The sequence below is a fragment of the Symphalangus syndactylus genome, chromosome 20 (assembly GCF_028878055.3).
Source record: "Symphalangus syndactylus isolate Jambi chromosome 20, NHGRI_mSymSyn1-v2.1_pri, whole genome shotgun sequence".
Classification (NCBI taxonomy): domain Eukaryota; kingdom Metazoa; phylum Chordata; class Mammalia; order Primates; family Hylobatidae; genus Symphalangus; species Symphalangus syndactylus.
In genome coordinates this window covers 61,789,804-61,811,664 of record NC_072442.2, presented here as the reverse complement: position 1 = coordinate 61,811,664, position 21,861 = coordinate 61,789,804, and the positions used below count along the sequence as shown (strand labels likewise).

The 21,861-nt window shown below is 40.9% G+C and overlaps 1 protein-coding gene across 14 annotated transcripts in view; it reads right to left on the bottom strand.

The window, feature by feature from the left end:
* Positions 1 to 21,861, bottom strand: part of KIAA0753 (KIAA0753 ortholog) — a 70,328-nt gene that overhangs the window by 19,703 nt on the left and 28,764 nt on the right. For all 14 annotated transcript variants that reach the window (XM_063629572.1, XM_063629578.1, XM_055258733.2 and 11 more), the window contains 6 exons: positions 20,285 to 20,451; positions 18,649 to 18,765; positions 17,488 to 17,577; positions 17,178 to 17,267; positions 10,384 to 10,462; positions 9,244 to 9,327 (listed from right to left, as the gene is read on the bottom strand). In XM_063629572.1, coding sequence (XP_063485642.1) covers positions 9,244 to 9,327; positions 10,384 to 10,462; positions 17,178 to 17,267; positions 17,488 to 17,577; positions 18,649 to 18,765; positions 20,285 to 20,451 — 627 coding nt within the window. The remainder of the gene's footprint in view (positions 1 to 9,243; positions 9,328 to 10,383; positions 10,463 to 17,177; positions 17,268 to 17,487; positions 17,578 to 18,648; positions 18,766 to 20,284; positions 20,452 to 21,861) is intronic.

The window sequence follows — 21,861 nt, the reverse complement described above, 5'->3', positions numbered from 1 at the left end:
CTCCTCCATTTTAAAGATGAGAATACTGAGAATTTGTGTTCAAGGTATCCCAGCTCTTTTATAAGCTAACATACTAAAAACAGTTTTCTCCTTCACCATGCCAACTTTGATGAGTTTGTTTGCTTTTGTTTGTTTTCATTCAGTTCTTCGTTTTTTTTTTTTTTTTTCCTTTTTTTTTTTTTTTTATTATACTTTAGGGTTTTAGGGTACATGTGCACAATGTGCAGGTTTGTTACATATGTATCCATGTGCCATGTTGATTTCCTGCACCCATTAACTCGTCATTTAGCATTAGATGTATCTCCTTTTTTTTTTTTTTTTTTTTTTTTATTTTATTTTATTTTATTTTTTTTTATTATACTTTAGGGTTTTAGGGTACATGTGCACAATGTGCAGGTTTGTTACATATGTATCCATGTGCCATGTTGATTTCCTGCACCCATTAATTCGTCATTTAGCATTAGGTGTATCTCCTAATGCTGTCCCTCCCCCCTCCCCCCACCCCACAACAGTCCCCGGAGCATGATGTTCCCCTTCCTGTGTCCATGAGTTCTCATTGTTCAATTCCCACCTATGAGTGAGAACATGCGGTGTTTGGTTTTTTGTCCTTGCGATAGTTTACTGAGAATGATGTTTTCCAGTTTCATCCATGTCCCTACAAAGGACACGAACTCATCATTTTTTATGGCTGCATAGTATTCCATGGTGTATATGTGCCACATTTTCTTAATCCAGTCTATCGTTGTTGGACATTTGGGTTGGTTCCAACTCTTTGCTATTGTGAATAGTGCCGCAATAAACATACGTGTGCATGTGTCTTTATAGCAGCATGATTTATAGTCCTTTGGGTATATACCCAGTAATGGGATGGCTGGGTCAAATGGCATTTCTAGTTCGAGATCCCTGAGGAATCGCCACACTGACTTCCACAATGGTTGAACTAGTTTACAGTCCCACCAACAGTGTAAAAGTGTTCCTATTTCTCCACATCCTCTCCAGCACCTGTTGTTTCCTGATTTTTTAATGATGGCCATTCTAACTGGTGTGAGATGGTATCTCACTGTGGTTTTGATTTGCATTTCTCTGATGGCCAGTGATGAGGAGCATTTCTTCATGTGTTTTTTGGCTGCATAAATGTCTTTTTTTGAGAAGTGTCTGTTCATGTCCTCTGCCCACTTTTTGATGGGGTTGTTTGTTTTTTTCTTGTAAATTTGTTTGAGTTCATTGTAGATTCTGGATATTAGCCCTTTGTCAGATGAGTAGGTTGCAAAAATTTTCTCCCATTGTGTAGGTTGCCTGTTCACTCTGATGATAGTTTCTTTTGCTGTGCAGAAGCTCTTTAGTTTAATGAGATCCCATTTGTCGATTTTGGCTTTTGTTGCCATTGCTTTTGGTGTTTTAGACATGAAGTCCTTGCCCACGCCTATGTCCTGAATGGTATTGCCTAGGTTTTCTTGTAGGATTTTAATGGTTTTAGGTCTAACATATAAGTCTTTAATCCATCTTGAATTAATTTTTGTATAAGGTGTAAGGAAGGGATCCAGTTGCAGCTTTCTACATATGGCTAGCCAGTTTTCCCAGCACCATTTATTAAATAGGGAATCCTTTCCCCATTTCTTGTTTTTGTCAGGTTTGTCAAAGATCAGATAGTTGTAGCTATGCGGCATCATTTCTGAGGGCTCTGTTCTGTTCCATTGATCTATGTCTCTGTTGTGGTACCAGTACCATGCTGTTTTGGTTACTGTAGCCTTGTAGTAGAGTTTAAAGTCAGGTAGCGTGATGCCTCCAGCTTTGTTCTTTTGGCTTAGGATTGACTTGGCGATGCGGGCTCTTTTTTGGTTCCATATGAACTTTAAAGTAGTTTTTTCCAATTCTGTGAAGAAAGTCATTGGTAGCTTGATGGGGATGGCATTGAATCTATAAATTACCTTGGGCAGTATGGCCATTTTCACGATATTGATTCTTCCAACCCATGAGCATGGAATGTTCTTCCATTTGTTTGTATCCTCTTTTATTTCATTGAGCAGTGGTTTGTAGTTCTCCTTGAAGAGGTCCTTCACATCCCTGGTAAGTTGGATTCCTAGGTATTTTATTCTCTTTGAAGCAATTGTGAATGGGAGTTCACTCATGATTTGGCTCTCTGTTTGTCTGTTATTGGTGTACAAGAATGCTTGTGATTTTTGTACATTAATTTTGTATCCTGAGACTTTGCTGAAGTTGCTAATCAGCTTAAGGAGATTTTGGGCTGAGACAATGGGGTTTTCTAGATATACAATCATGTCATCTGCAAACAGGGACAATTTGACTTCCTCTTTTCCTAATTGAATACCCTTTATTTCCTTCTCCTGCCTGATTGCTCTGGCCAGAACTTCCAGCACTATGTTGAATAGTAGCGGTGAGAGAGGGCATCCCTGTCTTGTGCCAGTTTTCAGAGGGAATGCTTCCAGTTTTTGCCCATTCAGTATGATATTGGCTGTGGGTTTGTTGTAGATAGCTCTTATTATTTTGAGATATGTCCCATCAATACCTAATTTATTGAGAGTTTTTAGCATGAAGGGTTGTTGAATTTTGTCAAAGGCCTTTTCTGCATCTATTGAGATAATCATGTGGTTTTTGTCTTTGGTTCTGTTTATATGCTGGATTACATTTATTGATTTGCGTATGTTGAACCAGCCTTGCATCCCAGGGATGAAGCCCACTTGATCATGGTGGATAAGCTTTTTGATGTGCTGCTGGATTCGGTTTGCCAGTATTTTATTGAGGATTTTTGCATCAATGTTCATCAAGGATATTGGTCTGAAATTCTCTTTTTTGGTTATGTCTCTGCCAGGTTTTGGTATCAGGACGATGCTGGCTTCGTAAAATGTGTTAGGGAGGATTCCCTCTGTTTCTGTCGATTGGAATAGTTTCAGAAGGAATGGTACCAGTTCCTCCTTGTACCTCTGGTAGAATTCAGCTGTGAATCCATCAGGTCCTGGACTCTTTTTGGTTGGTAAGCTATTGATTGTTGCCACAATTTCAGAACCTGTTATTGGTCTATTCAGAGATTCAACTTCTTCCTGGTTTAGTCTTGGGAGGGTGTATTTGTCGAGGAATTTATCCATTTCTTCCAGATTTTCTAGTTTATTTGCATAGAGGTGTTTGTAGTATTCTCTGATGGTAGATTGTATTTCTGTGGGATCGGTGGTGATATCCCCTTTTTCGTTTTTTATTGCATCTATTTGATTCTTCTCTCTTTTCTTCTTTATTAGTCTTGCTAGCGGTCCATCAATTTTGTTGATCTTTTCAAAAAACCAGCTCCTAGATTCATTAATTTTTTGAAGGGTTTTTTGTGTCTCTATTTCCTTCAGTTCTGCTCTGATTTTAGTTATTTCTAGCCTTCTGCTAGCTTTTGAATGTGTTTGCTCTTGCTTTTCTAGTTCTTTTAATTGTGATGTTAGGGTGTCAATTTTGGATCTTTCCTGCTTTCTCTTGTGGGCATTTAGTGCTATAAATTTCCCTCTACACACTGCTTTGAACGTGTCCCAGAGATTCTGGTATGTTGTGTCTTTGTTCTCGTTGGTTTCAAAGAACATCTTTATTTCTGCCTTCATTTCATTATGTACCCAATAGTCATTCAGGAGCAGGTTGTTCAGTTTCCATGTAGTTGAGCGGTTTTGACTGAGTTTCTTAATCCTGAGTTCTAGTTTGATTGCACTGTGGTCTGAGAGACAGTTTGTTATAATCTCTGTTCTTTTACATTTGCTGAGAAGAGCTTTACTTCCAACTATGTGGTCAATTTTGGAATAGGTGTGGTGTGGTGCTGAAAAAAATGTATATTCTGTTGATTTGGGGTGGAGAGTTCTGTAGATGTCTATTAGGTCCACTTTATGTAGAGCTGAGTTCAATTCCTGGATATCCTTGTTAACTTTCTGTCTCGTTGATCTGTCTAATGCTGACAGTGGGGTGTTAAAATCTCCCATTATTATTGTGTGGGAGTTTAAGTCCCTTTGTAGGTCACTGAGGACTTGCTTTATGAATCTGGGTGCTCCTGTGTTGGGTGCATATATATTTAGGATAGTTAGCTCTTCTTGTTGAATTGATCCCTTTACCATTATGTAATGGCCTTCTTTGTCTCTTTTGATCTTTGTTGGTTTAAAGTCTATTTTATCAGAGACTAGGATTGCAACCCCTGCCTTTTTTTGTTTTCCAGTTGCTTGATAGATCTTCCTCCATCCCTTTATTTTGAGTCTATGTGTGTCTCTGCACGTGAGATGGGTTTCCTGAATACAGCACACTGATGGGTCCTGACTCCTTATCCAGTTTGCCAGTCTGTGTCTTTTGATTGGAGCATTTAGCCCATTTACATTTAACGTGAATATTGTTATGTGTGAATCTGATCCTGTCATTATGATGTTAGTTGTTTATTTTGCTCGTTAGTTGCTATAGTTTCTTCCTAGCCTCGATGGTCTTTACAATTTGGCATGTTTTTGCAGGGGCTGGTACCGGTTGTTCCTTTCCATGTTTAGTGCTTCCTTCAGGAGCTCTTTTAGGGCAGGCCTGGTGGTGACAAAATCACTCAGCGTTTGCTTGTCTGTAAAGTATTTTATTTCTCCTTCACTTATGAAGCTTAGTTTGGCAGGATAGGAAATTCTGGGTTGAAAATTCTTTTCTTTAAGAATGTTGAATATCGGCCCCCACTCTCTTCTGGCTTGTAGAGTTTCTGCTGAGAGATCAGCTGTTAGTCTGATGGGCTTCCCTTTGTGGGTAACCCGACCTTTCTCTCTGGCTGCCCTTAACATTTTTTCCTTCATTTCCACTTTGGTGAATCTGACAATTATGTGTCTTGGAGTTGCCCTTCTTGAGGAGTATCTTTGTGGCGTTCTCTGTATTTCCTGAATCTGATTGCTGGCCTGCCTTGCTAGATTGGGGAAGTTCTCCTGGATAATATCTTGCAGAGTGTTTTCCAACTTGGTTCCATTCTCCCCATCATTTTCAGGTACACCAATCAGACGTAGGTTTGGTCTTTTCACATAGTCCCAAATTTCTTGGAGGCTTTGTTCATTTCTTTTTATTCTTTTTTCTCTAAACTTCCCTTCTCTCTTCATTTCATTCATTTCATCTTCTATCAGCGATACCCTTTCTTCCAGTTGATCGCATCTGCTACTGAGGCTTCTGCATTCTTCGTGTAGTTCTCGAAACTTGGCTTTCAGCTCCATCATCTCCTTTAAGCCCTTCTCTCCATTGGTTATTCTAGTTATCCATTCTTCTAATTTTTTTTCAAAGTTTTTAACTTCTTTGCTATTGTTTTGAATTTCCTCTCGTAGCTCAGAGTAGTTTGATCGTCTGAAGCCTTCTTTTCTCAACTCATCAAAGTCATCCTCCATCCAGCTTTGTTCCGTTGCTGGTGAGGAACTGCGTTCCTTTGGAGGAGGAGAGGTGCTCTGTTTTTTAGAGTTTCCAGTTTTTTTGGTCTGTTTTTTCCCCATCTTTGTGGTTTTGTCTACTTTTTGTCTTCGATGATGGTGATGTACAGATGGGTTTTTGGTGTGGATGTCCTTTCTGTTTGTTAATTTTCCTTCTACCAGACAAGACCCTCAGCTGCAGGTCTGTTGGAGTTTACTAGAGGTCCACTCCAGACCCTGTTTGGCTGGGTGTCAGCACCGGTGGCTGCAGAACAGCGGATTTTCGTGAGACCACAAATTCAGCTGTCTGATAGTTCCTCTGAAAGTTTTGTCTCAGAGGAGTACCCGGTTGAATGAGGTGTCAGTCTGTCCCACTGGGGGGGTGCCTCCCAGTTAGGCTGCTCAGGGGTGAGGGACCCACTTTAGGAGGCAGTCTGTCCGTTCTCAGATCTCCAGCTGCGTGCTGGGAGAACCACTACTCTCTTCAAAGCTGTCAGTCAGACAGGGACATTTAAGGCTGTGGAGGTTCTCGCTGAGTTTTTGGTTGTCTGTGCCCTGCCCCCAGAGGTGGAGCCTACAGAGGCAGGCGGGCCTCCTTGAGCTGTGGTGGGCTCCACCCAGTTCGAGCTTCCTGGCTGCTTTGTTTACCTAAGCAAGCCTGGGCAATGGCGGGCGCCCCTCCCCCAGCCTCGTTGCCGCCTTGCAGCGTGATCTCAGACTGCTGTGCTAGCAATCAGCAAGACTCTGTGGGCATAGGACCCTCCGAGCCAGGTGCGGGACACAATCTCCTAGTGTGCCGTTTTCCAGGCCCGTTGGAAAAGCGCAGTATTAGGACGGGACTGACCCGATATTCCAGGTGCCGTCTGTTTTCCCTTTCTTTGACTAGGAAAGGGAACTCCCTGACCCCTTGCGCTTCCCGAGTAAGGCAATGCCTCGCCCTGCTTCGGCTCGCACACAGTGCGCTTCACCGACTGTCCTGAACCCACTGTTAGGCACTCCCTAGTGAGATGAAACCGGTACCTCAAGCAGAAATGCAGAAATCACCCGTCTTCTGTGTCGCTGGGGCTGGGAGCTGGAGACCGGAGCTGTTCCTATTCGGCCATCTTGGCTCCACCAGATGTATCTCCTAATGCTGTCCCTCCCCCCTCCCCCCACCCCACAACAGTCCCCGGAGCGTGATGTTCCCCTTCCTGTGTCCATGAGTTCTCATTGTTCAATTCCCACCTATGAGTGAGAACATGCGGTGTTTGGTTTTTTGTCCTTGAGATAGTTTACTGAGAATGATGTTTTCCAGTTTCATCCATGTCCCTACAAAGGACACGAACTCATCATTTTTTATGGCTGCATAGTATTCCATGGTGTATATGTGCCACATTTTCTTAATCCAGTCTATCGTTGTTGGACATTTGGGTTGGTTCCAACTCTTTGCTATTGTGAATAGTGCCGCAATAAACATACGTGTGCATGTGTCTTTATAGCAGCATGATTTATAGTCCTTTGGGTATATACCCAGTAATGGGATGGCTGGGTCAAATGGTATTTCTAGTTCTAGATCCCTGAGGAATCGCCACACTGACTTCCACAATGGTTGAACTAGTTTACAGTCCCACCAACAGTGTAAAAGTGTTCCTATTTCTCCACATCCTCTCCAGCACCTGTTGTTTCCTGATTTTTTAATGATGGCCATTCTAACTGGTGTGAGATGGTATCTCACTGTGGTTTTGATTTGTGTTTCTCTGATGGCCAGTGATGAGGAGCATTTCTTCATGTGTTTTTTGGCTGCATAAATGTCTTCTTTTGAGAAGTGTCTGTTCATATCCTCTGCCCACTTTTTGATGGGGTTGTTTGTTTTTTTCTTGTAAATTTGTTTGAGTTCATTGTAGATTCTGGATATTAGCCCTTTGTCAGATGAGTAGGTTGCAAAAATTTTCTCCCATTGTGTAGGTTGCCTGTTCACTCTGATGATAGTTTCTTTTGCTGTGCAGAAGCTCTTTAGTTTAATGAGATCCCATCTAGAAAACCCCACTGTCTCAGCCCAAAATCTCCTTAAGCTGATTAGCAACTTCAGCAAAGTCTCAGGATACAAAATTAATGTACAAAAATCACAAGCATTCTTGTACACCAATAACAGACAAACAGAGAGCCAAATCATGAGTGAACTCCCATTCACAATTGCTTCAAAGAGAGTAAAATACCTAGGAATCCAACTTACAAGGGATGTGAAGGACCTCTTCAAGGAGAACTACAAACCACTGCTCAATGAAATAAAAGAGGATACAAACAAATGGAAGAACATTCCATGCTCATGGGTTGGAAGAATCAATATCGTGAAAATGGCCATACTGCCCAAGGTAATTTATAGATTCAATGCCATCCCCATCAAGCTACCAATGACTTTCTTCACAGAATTGGAAAAAACTACTTTAAAGTTCATATGGAACCAAAAAAGAGCCCGCATCGCCAAGTCAATCCTAAGCCAAAAGAACAAAGCTGGAGGCATCACGCTACCTGACTTTAAACTATACTACAAGGCTACAGTAATCATTCAGTTCTTTGTAAACACTGACTCTTGACGGTGCTGCCTGGAATACTCTGCAGTGAAGCTGCTATTTAACAACAGCCCAGAATTCTAAATACTACACAGAGTTACTTTTCTGTTTCAATAAATTGTGTTAAACATCATGTAATGCCTACAAAATAATTCTGATATACCAGGCTGATCATTCCTAGTACACTCAAACATGTCTATTTCACTGCCAGCATTCATAATCACTTCATTTTCCTTTCATATTAAAGTGCAGTATGGAGTGGCCTCTCTGGGTTAAATGTTAGCCTTACTATTCCTCCAGAAAAAAAATATATATCATTTAGTGGCCAAGCTGCATAAAACACCAAGTCATAACACAGCTGAATTTGTAATGGCCAAATGTAGGCTTTTAGCTTTCAGTCTTAGAAGCCTCACCTCACATCAGATTATGTCATAAAACCTTGGTACGATAAAGTTATAATCACAGAGATTATGAAAATATGTTACAGCTGAAATATTGCTTAATAATCAGAATAGGGACACATCCTTGAAATCTACCTTCTTCCTGCCCCTAAGGTCACTGGGCCAATGGAGCTTCATTCCAATTTCCTTCTGCTCTGAAACCTAAGGAGGAAGTTGGAATGAAGCTTCCTTGCCTTGCTCTGGGCAATTAAAGCAATAAATATCTTTCTAAACTCCACAAAGATTAAATGGATGCAACTTGTACCTTCTGCTCTGCAGCTCTAAGCCTAGGCAAGGCAGAAACATTTCTACAAATATTAAAAACAGGTCCTCCAGAGGAAGAGTACAGAGTGGACAACAAGAACATGTGTTTTTATTTTTCTCAAATGTTCTCATTTTTTTCCTGGGTCACCTTTTTCTCTGCTAGGCCAGATACTGGTCACATATTAGGCACTCAAAACATGCTTGCCTAACAATAAACATTAGGCCCCAAGTATAAAGAAAATTAGGACAATAATGAGTGAAACTAGGCTGAATGAAAGGAAATGAGGGCAGGCAGCCATTCTTCTGCCGCAGGCCATCAACATTCAGGGCCACACAGGGCACCACACTCTGTGATCCGGAGGAGGGATGGAGCCACTAACAAAAACCTGCAGCTCTAAGATTTTTGTGCTCTGTTTGCAAGGCTGACCTAAGTCATAATACTAAATATACACTGGAAGAATTAACATGCCAAATGTGAAAAATAATATTCATACTTCTTGAGTAGGATAATCTAGTGTTTGCAAAGTAATCTGTATTTCATTTTCATTACAACTAAAGACGTTATCAAGCAATAATACCAGAATGTCAATATCACACAACGCATACCTCCTGTGCAGGCTGGGCTGTCGCTGTGTTTACTGACGAGCCATCTTTCAAATGAATATTTGCTTCTGCAGTAGAATTGACTCTCTATTAAAACAGACAAATACATTCATGGAGTATAAAAACTTATAGCTCCTATTAGTACAAATGAATTCTATTACCAGAATAACTTGTGTGGAACTATTCATCAGCTTTAGCTACATTAGGCTTTTTGTAGCAATTCAAAGCACTTTGTCTTCATAGAAACAAATGCCATGTGTTGATCTTGGCTTTCCAGCCTTTTTCTTCCCTCAACTCTGTAAACATTGTCAGAATAGCTGCATGCTTTATGCAAGTCATTCAACTTCTCTGTTCCACAGCTTCCTCAATGATAAAACGAGGAAGTTGAACTACTTGATTTCTTTTTTTTTTTTCCAGCCACCCTACAGCTCAAGACTGCTTGATTTCTAAGAGTCTTCCTAGTTCTACGCTACTGAGATTTCCATGGACTCTAATACAAATTTAACATTTCTCTAACTAAAAATAGAGAAGTTCAGTGGCCTGTTTAGGGACCCCGAATGTCATTCATTCCACTGAAATTTATAATATTCTTCTGTGGCCTCATCTAGTCATATACACAAGATTGTTTCTATTTACAGGGTGGAGCTACAGGGTCTGGCTATAGAATTGAGCTTACTGCTTATGGGAGGATGGCACAACCTCTTGGTGATACCATATATAATTTCATCCTCAAGAAAGTACTGGATTGTGCACAGAAGCTGTCCTAACACCTCTCTCCTTTGGAAAAATAGAGCTCATCATTCCAAACCACTGAGGTGAAAAAACACAGCATTTGAGTGAAAGCTGCTAATGGAACACTAACTTCATCAACAGATCCATTTCATTCAGAACAGGGATTACAATCCCAACTTGTTTCCCAAACTAAAATCTCAACTTTCTCAAGAGGAGGACTTTCCCCTTATCCCTTTATCTCTATCCCTTCTCCGCAATGAAGGGCATATCAGTAGTTGGTGGTCTGGGGGTATCTTCCAGCTGCCACAGAGACACTTAGCCCTATAAAGGATCAACGAGGCCTCTGTAGCAACTCATTTTAAATCCAGAACTTCCAAAAAGCAAGCAAATGAAATGAACTAGATAGATTACCTGGGCCTTGACCAAGAGAGGCTTCAAACGATCCAGAACTGCCTCCTCTACCTTGTCTGCTAACTGGGTGGCAGAAACACTATTTAGAAATAAAATTGAAAATTAAAATCAAAGACAATAAAATATCCTATTTTACATATTTATTTGCCACTCCAGGTGAAGGGAAATAAAATGACCACGAGCTTCTCTAACCATTCATGGCCACACCAATCTCCTGGGGATCTTATGAAAATGTAGATTCCAATTCAGTTGGTCTAAGTAAGGCCTGAGAGTCTGCATTTCCAACAAGCTCCTAGGTGATGTGACAGTGCTGGTCCTAGGCCTTACTTTATGCACAAGGATTTAGGTAACATCTGAAGTGTGTTAGGCACTGAGTACACTTTATTATTATTTTTTTTTATTATTATTTTTTTGAGACAGAGTCTCGCTCTGTCACCCACGCTGGAGTGCAGTGGCGCAATCTCGGCTCACTGCAAGCTCCGCCTCCCGGGTTCACGCCATTCTCCTGCCTCAGCCTCTCCAAGTAGCTGGGACTACAGGTGCGTGCCACCACGCCCGGCTAATTTTTTGTATTTTTAGTAGAGACGGGGTTTCACCGTGGTCTGGATCTCCTGACCTCGGGATCCGCCCGCCTCGGCCTCCCAAAGTGCTGGAATTACAAGTGTGAGCCACCGCGCCCGGCCTACACTGAGTACACTTTAAAAAAATAATGGTTGCCATTAACGGCTAAAGAGGTTAGTAAACTAAACAAAAGAAACTAATTTTGTTCCCTCACCAAATCCCACTAAAACAACCGTAGAGTTAGCTTTACACCCACAAGGATAAGGAAGAAAAAAATGGTGCTGGAAAACAAAGGAAAAAAGTGATAACTAACTTAGCTGATCTGAGAAAGGTGACTTCTCCCATCCAAGTACTAACCAGGCCCGACCCTGCTTAGCTTCCGAGATCAGACGAGATTGGGCACATTCAGGGTGGTATGGCCGTAGACAGGAAGTTGACTTCTAGGGCCAGTAGTGAGAAAAACTAGAACCCACACAATTTGTACTGCTGACTTAGGCACATGACTGGTAGTACCAGGTACATCTAGGCCTGGGCTAAGCTGGGAGGGAGTGGTTTAAAAACTGACGACAACAGCTAAATGATGTTTGAGAAATTAAGACTCCTAGATCCCTTTCCCTACTTCACACAACTACACAGTCACCTCTTTCCAACTCTAGGAGAAGTCTGATGGCTCATTCTCTGTGTGAGGGTCTCTTGATTAGGGGCACCCGATCACAGTTGAGGCTGTAGGTACCATACTGAAAAGAGGCGGGGGTCACATATGCAGGCTAAATGCTGTGTTATTAGACTCACAGCCCTCTTCCCCAACTCAGCTCCTAGGAAGCAACATCCTGATCTTACTCTCTGGGCCAAAGATCAGAAAACTTCTCTGGGCAGTCTGACACAGGCCAAAGGAAAGATCTAAAGACCAACATAAGTGTCCTTAACAAATAGTCTAGGTGTTACTTTCATCAGATGGTGTTGGAATAGCCAGATATCCATTAAAGAAAATGAATTTTGATCAGTATTTCATCTCATATACAAAAATTAATTCTAAATGGATCACAGACATAAGAATAAATGGTAAAACTATAAAACACTTAAAGGAAAACACAAGAGAAAGTCCTTGAGACCCTAACATAGGCAATGATTTCTCAGCTAGTTCACCAAAAATGACTAACCAGAAAAGAAAAATTGATAAACTGGTCTTAATCACAATTTAACACTTTTAGTCATCAAAAGACACCATTACAAAGATCTATGGGCGAGCCATAGCATTGCAAGAAAATATCTGCTGCACACATATCTGGCAAGGGGCTTGTATCCAGAAAATACAAAGAACTCAAATCAACACTTAAAAAAAATTCTAATAGGCAAAAGACTTGAACAGACACTTCATAATAAGCACTAGAAAAGGTGTCCAACATCATTCGTCTTCAAGGAAACACAAATTAAAACCACAAAGAGATACCACCACGTTCTCACCAGAATCACTAAAAGACTGACAAGCTCAATTGTTAGCAAGGATGTGAAACCAATAGAAACGAACTCGCATGCACTGCTGATGGGAGTATAAAACGCTACTACTCTGGATAATGTATATGGCTCATTTAATAAAATCAAACAACTGCCTATCCTATTACCCAGAAATTATACTCCTAGGCATTTACCCAAGAGAAATGAAAGCATATTTCTACAAAAAGCCTTGTGCAAGAATGTACGTAACAGCTTGATTCATACTAACTATAAATGAGAAAGCCCAAATGTCAATTCACAAGAGGATGAACAAACAGAATGTGGTATATTCCCACAGTGGAATACTACTCTGCACTAAAATGGATGAACTATGCTGATACACACACAACGTGGATGAATCGCAAACATTTTCTTGAGCAAAAGAAGCCAGACACAATGGGGTAGATCTTGATGATTCTATTCATATAAAGTCTGAACAGGCAAAGCTACTTAGAGTAAAAGAAATCAAAGCAACTGCCTCCATGAGGGATGGGGGTGTGGAGTAGAGAACGACCAAAACGGACATGTGGGAACTTTCTGGGTTGAAGGACAAATTATCTATCTTGATTAGCGTTTTGGTTACCCAGGGATATGCATTTGTCAAAATTCATTGAATTGTACCTTTAAGTTCTTTGCATTTTACTATATGTAAATTATACCACAATAGAAACAATTATTTAAAAAACTAAAATACTAACTCCAACCCACATACTCTGAGTTTTCGATCAGTAATCACTCCCCCTACGTTTAAACATGAGAAGATAGCCAAGATTACTAGGTATCTGAGGAAGAAAAGAAAAAGATTATGTAGGTCAAAAGGCAGAGGAAATGTGTTAACATACTCAGAAAGAAAACAGCACTGTATCCATGAAAGAAGGATAGGCGACCACTGAGTAAGAGATATTTGGAGATATTTGGAGAATATAATAGAGCTCTCAACATTTTTAAATTTTAAAATTTAAACACTGGCAGAAATGACAAACTCAATAGGTTAAATGTTAAAGTTGGAGGAAATCTCCTACTGGGGAAGGGTAGGGGAGGAGGTAGAAGAGGGGAAAGAGAGAAAGAAAATAGGAAAAAACAGATAAGAAAATCAGAGGACCAGTCAAGGAAGTCCAACATCAAAGAACAGGAGTTTTAGGAAGAGAGAATAGAGAAAACAGAGACAAGAAAAAAAAGTACAAAATAAAGCACGAAAACTTCTCAGAATTAAAGGAAATAAATTGCGAGGCTGAAAAGGTCCACTGACCAATGAAAACACACCCATAATAAGTCCTATCATTACGAATCTGAGCTACCCTGGGGAGAAAGCAGAGTCTGTGAGCCTCCAGAGAAGGATAAAAAGCAATTCTGATTTCTCATTGGAAACAAGACAATGAGCAGAAATGCTCAGATTTTTGCTTCTGAAGAGGTTGAAAAATGTACTTTCCCCACTTCTTCCTGTTAATTACAACTAAGAATCCTGGACATTAAATATATGCAAACATAAGAGGACCCGGAGAGAAGTAGAGAAGGCACATCACCTAGGGACACTGGGACCAAAAGAATGACAGAGCAGTGAGTTCTCTGGGATTTCTCTTTGCCTCATATATCCCAGAGTAGGTACTGGAGAAGCCAGCAACCCAGAAACACCAATAGGCACAGACAAAAAAGAAGTCTCCAATGCAAATAAAGTCTGCTCTCTCTATCAAAAGGACCAAGAAAGGGGCAGCCTAGAAAGATGGAAAACTTAGAAAATAACTGCTCTACTGCAGCCAGACACTGCAGAAAAACCCATGGCCACATGCCAGCAAAGACTGAGTGGACAGCAAACAAGTACATGAAAAGATGTTCAGAAGCCACTATACACCCATCAGAACACCTACAAAAAAGCAGAGTGACACCACCAAGTGCTGGCAAAGATGCAGCACAACTGGATCCCTCAAACACTGCTGGTGGGAACAGACAGAGCCACTCTGGAAAACAGTATGGCAGTTTGGAACAAAGCGAAACAAAACATACCACTAAGCATACAACCCAGCAACTGCCCTCTGGGCATTTATCCCAGGAAAAAAGGAAAACTTATGTTCACACAAATACTTGTACACAACTGTTTATAGAAACTGTATTCATAATAGCCCCAAACTGGAAAGAACTCAGATGTTCTTTTTTTTTTTTTGAGACAGGGTCTTGCTCTGTTGCCCAGGCTGGAGTGCAGTGACATGATCATGGCTCACTGCAGCCTCCACTTTCCAGGCTCCAGTGATTCTCCCACTTCCGCCTCCCAAATAGCTGGGACCACAGGCTCAGATGTTCTTGAAGAGGTACGTGGTTAAACTATGGTTTGTTTGTATCCACACCATGAATACTACTCAGCAACAAAAAGGGATGAACTACTGATACATGTGATGAGCTCCATGAATTTCCAGAGAATGATTAAAGAAGTCCCCAAAAGTTACATACTATACACTTCCACTTATAATAACACTCTTGAAATAACAAAATCATGGACAGGGAGAGCAGAGGAGTGGTTGTCAGGAGATATTTAGCCAAGCAGTGAATGGGGGCAGAAAAGAAGTGGGTGTGGCAATATGAGGGCTCCTTGGGGGTGGGAAGGTTCTGTATCTCGACTATACCAATGTTAATATCCTGGTTGTAGTACTGTGCTGTAGTTTCCCAAGAGGCTACCATTTGGGGAAATTGGGTCTTCGTGTGACTCTACGATTACCTCACAATAAGAAGTTTAATTAAAAATTTCCAATAAAAATAATCTTCTATACCCAGTAAGGCTACCAGCAAATATGAGATGGTTTATCAGCAAATAAAGACATTTTCAGACTTAAAAGGTCTGAAAGGATTTACTTCCCATTCATCCTTTCTCAAGAAGCTAAATTAACCTATGCCTAATCCCAGCCCTCCGGGAGGCCAAGGCAGGAGGATCACTTGAGCCCAGGAGTTCAAGACCAACCTGGGCAACATAGTGAGACCTTGTCTCTAATTTAAAAAAAAGAGCAGCAGCAGCTACATTAGCATGTGCCCCATCAAAACAAGCAAGTAAACTGAAGATTACAACACAATATGGGAAATGGGAGGTCTAAGCCTAGATTCCTGGCTTGTCTTGCCCCTTTGCTGATGAAGTTTCTGCTACTCCCTGCAGACCTGCTGTCTGCTAAGGATAGTCATCCCATCCCCACAGTAGCTGACCAGAAAGAGCTGAGAAGCCATGCGTTACAGCGCAGCCCCTCTCCTGACAAGGCTTCCTCCCGAAGTCCAGTGGACCTGGCTCACCAACAGGCCCTCCAGATGGAGGACGCCCTGTGTGTGCAGGACTCACTCCCAACCCTGCTCGGTGACCTCCTGAGTGGGGCACCTACAAACTCTTATGAAAGCACAAATCAGATCAGGATCCAGGCTCTGTTCAACCTGTCTTCCCCTAGGAGTCTTCATCTGATACTACCAGCAACACTGCCCTTTCCATGTTCAGCTAGATTTGTACCTGTTTCTCAGTTTTCAAAATTAAACAAGATATTGTTAGGGATACACACAAAGTTGACAGATTTATGAAGAAGAGTAATGAAAAGATCAACACAAGAATCAGGACAGTGGCTGCCTCTCGGGGGAAAGGGGATGCAACTGAGGAGGGATATACTGGAAACTTCTGCAGCAGTGGCAACGGTTGATTCCTTGGCTTACAATGGTGGTGCGTGGATGTTCATTCTGTAATATTTTGGATTGCACATGTGCATTTAGTATGTTCTTCTATATGTGTGATATGTTTAATTTTTGAAGTAAAAACACACAGAGGAATAAATGGGACACAGAGGATGAAGCTTTTGCTATATGGCCCAAAGGACAAGTGGGTAAGAGTCACAGAGAATCAAATTTCAACACAGCCTGATGTCACACCTTCTTAGCAATAAATGATTCCCTCAGACAGTAGTGACTATCCCATCACAGAGGGTGTGTGTAAATATACTGGACAGTTCCTCAGTAGAGATAGTAGAGAGGAGCCAAAAGCCTCAGTTGGGGGAAAGATCCTTCAAATCCCAACATTCTGGGATTGTATGACTTGACATCTTTACTACAGACAAAAACTCTTGGCCTTCTAATGATATACCCACAGCCCTTCTAACCTGAGACTGAACACTCCATCATGAATGGTGACAGAATGCACAGATGTTTCAATGAGTGTTCTGTTAATGTGACTACAAGATGAATTATTATCAGAGTTGGAAAAATGAGGTAATTGCAGCAGCAGCTGAACTAAATCTTTTAACAAGCTTCTTTATGTCTACGGTGCCTATAGTTTTGAAAACACTTATGGAGTGAATAGAAAAAGGGAACCTCATTCGAAAACCATAGCCTGCACTCAAGCTAACATGTGAAACTAAAGTAGCTATATGTTGATTCACATGAACAGAACATGTATGTGCATCATACTAATCTTCTGCCCTTAGAAGGACTGACATCTGGCTAGAGAAAAGTACCTTTGAGGGTAGTCCAAGCAAATACACATAAGACTGATCTTTCAGACAGAACTTCTCTACAATTACAGATTTTTTTCAGTTCTCCTTCAAACTCCACACAAAAGAAGCATTTCCTAGCAAAAAAATATGGTATAATATACAGGTAGACATGCAGCTATTCATTCTTTCATGTAATGAAGTTAGGCCTTAACAGTTCAGGTTGGTTGCTAGAACTATCTAGATCAATTAGAACAAGCAAACATCCACTATTCTTCCTAAGAAGCAAACACATACCTCAATTGTTGGAGTCTATACATTTCTTCAGCTTTGAGCTCATTCAGTTCCTTTGTTCTTCTAGAAGTTTCAGCATCAAGCCAGTCAAGCCTAGAGAACAGTATCAAGAGTCACCCCAACTCTCCTCAAGGCAGAGTCGGGGCTCCCTTGAGCTCCAGTCTTGGCTCCTCCGTTGGCTTCTTAAGTGACTTCACAGTCTTTTAAGGAGGCAGAAGTGTAGCTAGGCCTAAATAATCTCTATTTATCATTAACGTATAGAGATGTAGAATAGGCCTGTTTACCTTTTCCTACCTCAGGAGCAAATATTTACCTCTGTTTTTGCATGTTGTCAATTTCCTTGGCTTTTAATTCTTCTAGTTCCTTCAATCTTTTGGAAGTTTCAGCATCAAGCCAAGCGAGCCTAGCAGACAGTCAAGAGTCAAACCAATTCTGCCTCGACACTACAGGGTGTCATCATCACAGAAACAGACCAGAAGTCAGGACCGCCGCAGAGCAGAGCACCAATCCAGGATCTATTAAGCTACTCAGTAGGTAACATAACCTCTCCGTACCCCTAAAGCTCTCTAGAACATTTTCCATGTCAGAAAACGTTTATGCACAACGCAATGAGAACCTGTCTCAAAGGTTCTCAAGAAAACTAGCTATCACTTGTACTTGGGGTTTCTTATTAGACTCAAACAAAACCCTTGCTATATCTTCAAGTTTAGACAAACAATGAGCCCCCAGGAGCCACATAGGCATGGTGAAGTCAAATAAAAACAAAAGGGAAAAGTTAATTGTGAACAACTCTGTTGTATGTAAAAGTGCTTTGATTCTTTTGGTTTAGGATATATGAATATTGTCAAATTATTTAATGGACCGCTTTCATTTCTGCTTTCCCGTAACTGTAAGAATAATTTCAGCCAAATGAATAGAGAGAAACCTGTTTTCACTGTTCTCTTCTTATGGAATGTTCTCACCTCATCTCCCATATTGAAATCCTGACTGTTCTTCAGGTCCTAGTTTAATTTCCATCCATGAAGCCTAGACCTCTGCAGCAAGAAGTCACCCTCTCCCGTTTCTAAACTCTCTCAGTTCCTAGGTTACATACCGTGTTCTATCTTAAATTATAGTTAATTACATAACTTCTCTATTGACTATAAATAAGCAAGGGCTGGGATTATGGCCTATTTGCCCTTTTTAAAGTCTCCATAGAGCTCATAACAGTGTCACATACAAAACTAGCAAGTGATATATAATCGACACATATATAATTTATGAATGAATAAGAAAAAATAGAAGAGCTCACTCTACGCTGTATAGTTTGACCGAAAAGTTTAATAAACTACAGTTTATGTATTTATTCTATTTTTTAAAATAATCTACATTTTAAATAATCAACTTTAAATGTAGGAGAAGAAAGGGTTCACTTCCAAGTCTACATAAAAGGAGCTCTTTAATTCTCAAAGATCTGAAAAATACCAGCACAAACCTGGCTGCTTCATGCTCAACAGCACCTGTCAGGTGACTTTCCTCTTGAGGATCTTCTTGCTGGAGAGGCTCTTTTGTGGCATCTCTGGGGCTAGTTTTCACCTTTAGCCATGCGGCACTGAAATAAATGGAAAAGCATACCTTTGTCATCATTCACTCCGTATCCAATGACTCATCCAAGTAGGTGCCAGCTCAGAGACGACAACAGCATTAAATTAATGGTGATCTGTAGCACGGGGCCCTACAGTAGAAGCTGAATGTGAAGAAAAGTGAGATCCTCCTGCACTCAGGCACAGTGTCAAAGGGGAGAAACTCTCCTTTGCTTCAAAGAGGCCATCACCATTTTAAATGAGAAACAGTGATCAATTACAGAATACTGGGTGAGTGTCAACAAAACTCTGTTACAATATATAGATTTGGATCACTAATTACATTCCATATTATAAGGCAACTCCGTATCTTTATAAGGCCTAACAGCACTGTGAGCCTAGAAGCCTCACCTACCCTCCTCTACCCACCACACATGCACTCTAAAAGACAGTTCATTATATATTTGGTTTGTAATACAAACTTCAACCATTGAGCTTACCAACTGAATGTACATCTCCATATTAATATTTGTATACAAAAATACAGAAAACAGAATACAGTAATAAAAACAAAAAAAGCACATTATGAAGTCAGAAGACCTGATTTTAGGTCTGGCTGTTACATGAAAAAGACATTAAATTCTCTAAACATTGTTTCCTTAACTTGAAAATGAGAGTGGATGGACGAGCACAGCTATTCCTTCACATTCATTCGGAATCTTAGGGGGCTTCTCCTCCACCGGGCTGCTCACCCTGACTTCTGATGGCTCCAAAGACAGAACCCTGCAGTCACCTATCTTCTCCCTTGTTCTCCCCTGACATGACTGCTTTTTACTTCTTTCTTTTTTCCATTCCACCTCCTGGTCCTTTCCATTGTGTTTTCAAGAACTACTGCCTCACGGCAAACGAGCTCCCCTTTATCTTCAACCGATTCCCCCAAAGATTATTTCCACCTAACTGGACCCTGCTCCTCTTCTCTCTAGCCCTGTGGAATGGCAGCTTCTCATTCTAATGTGCTATGAGTGAGGATGACAAGACAGTAACGTCAACATTATCCTAATTGCTCCCTGAAACTAAGATGGTGTTGGTGAGATCTATATGGTTTTATAGTTCATAATTATCTTGACTTAGAGTCAGAATTATTTTAAAGTATTTATTTACTCAGCAAAGATTTACTGAATGCCCACTATGTGACTAGTACCGGACATTCAAATATAAAAAAGACACAGTCCCTGGCCTCAAGTTACTAGAATCTATTGGCAGAAGAGACAAGTGAAGGGAAGCCCACCATCTTCCATTCAATCACACATGTCCTGGTGTTGGGGTGGCCCATGGAAGGGTGTTCCAACCACAGTCAGCCAGAAGAAGGAACCAACAAGCTTCCGGACAAAGACTTCTCATGTATGACTCACCTAAAAAAGCATTTCTGCTCAATGGAAAAAATTAAGGCTACTACTTAATTTGCTCCTTATAAGCTACAGGTCACCTTTGATATATGGAGGAAAAACAGAATCACATACACAAACAGTCCCTTGAGTTATCACATACCATTTAGGAGACGCTGGTGGGGATGTGGGGTTTGGGGGTATCCATGGTGCCTTGCGGTCTTTCACAGGCTGCCGGTTCATTTTTAATCTGGATGAAACTGTTGTCTGCTGCACTCTGCTTTTACTGTGAGGTTGGCTTTGTCCACTTCTTTCAGCTTTGCGGAGTCCCTGTGAGAGATAAGTATGAATTATAAGGCCACACAAATACCAAAGAAACTATGGTTTCAACCTCTGACTCACTGAAGCTCCAAGTTCTCCATGTTATTCATGCATCCATTCGGTAAAACCTGAGTAGAAAGCACTGTGGCAGAAATTTGGGGGAGGGTGTAAATTTAATTGAAACAATCATGGTAGGGGGCAGGGGTGGAGGGTGTAGAATTGAAATCCCTGGCTCTGCCTGACACCTTTAAACATATAAACAATATATAAAATATATTTTTATTTATTTACAATTTGTTTCCTAATTAAACAAAAAAAATTTCACACCATATTGTTAAATTATTTTTCTTTTTTCTTTTTCTTTTCTTTTTTTTTATTTTAAGAGACAAGGTCTTGCTCTGTTGCCCAGGCTGGAGTGCAGAGGTATGATCTCAGCTCACTGCAGCCTCAAATTCCTGGGCTCAAGCAATTCTCCTGCCTTAGCCTCCTGAGTAGCTGGGATCACAAGTGTGAGACACCATGCCTGGCTAATTTTTTATTTTTTGTAGAGCCAGGGTCTCACTGTGTTGTCCAGGCTGGACTTGAACTCCTGAGCTCAAGTAATGAGTAAAACATTCTTCATTGAAATACTTAACCTCTCTGGGCCTTAGGTCTAAACAGAATGAATCTAGCGATTTAAAAAATGTTATCAAGAATGGGCTCTGCCTGTGGAGAAGAGCACCCATCTGAATTCTTGCAGGTTCAATCTTGACATCTCAATGATTCATGGCCACCCCCTGCCATAGAAGTTTTGGAAGAAACAGACTTGATCCTAATCCATTATCTGTCAATAACTTGTGATAACTGCTAACTCTCCTTTCCTGGAGGCCACCTGAAAATAAACAGATTTGCTCAAGAAGCCTTTGGGCAAGACCACCAAATGTCACTAATACAATAAGGGTATTCAACCAGGAGGTGGTCTTTTGGCCAGTTTTCCACTGATAGGGCCATAAGTAAGTTTTAAACAGAAGCTTAAAATATAACGTAGTTTCAAATCAAGTTGTACCCTGCTGGCTCCCAAAGCCATATTAGAAAGCACTCACCCTAGGATGCCTTTTTAACATGCAGTAATTATTATTGATTGATATTTATCTTTAGCAGGAACTAATTTTTTTTTTTTTTCTTTAAGACAGGGTCTTACTCTGTTGCCCAGGCTGGAGTACAGTGGCTCGATCACAGCTCACTGCAGCTTCAAACTCCTGGGATCAAGTGATCTTCCTGCCTCAGGCTCCCAAATAGCTGGGACTACAAGCATGAGTTACCACATCTGGCTAATTTTGTTTTTAGTAGAGATGGGGTCTCACTATGTTGCCCAGGCTGGTCTTAAACTCCTGGCCTCAAGCAATCCTCTCGCTTCCCAAAGTGCTGGGATTATAGGCC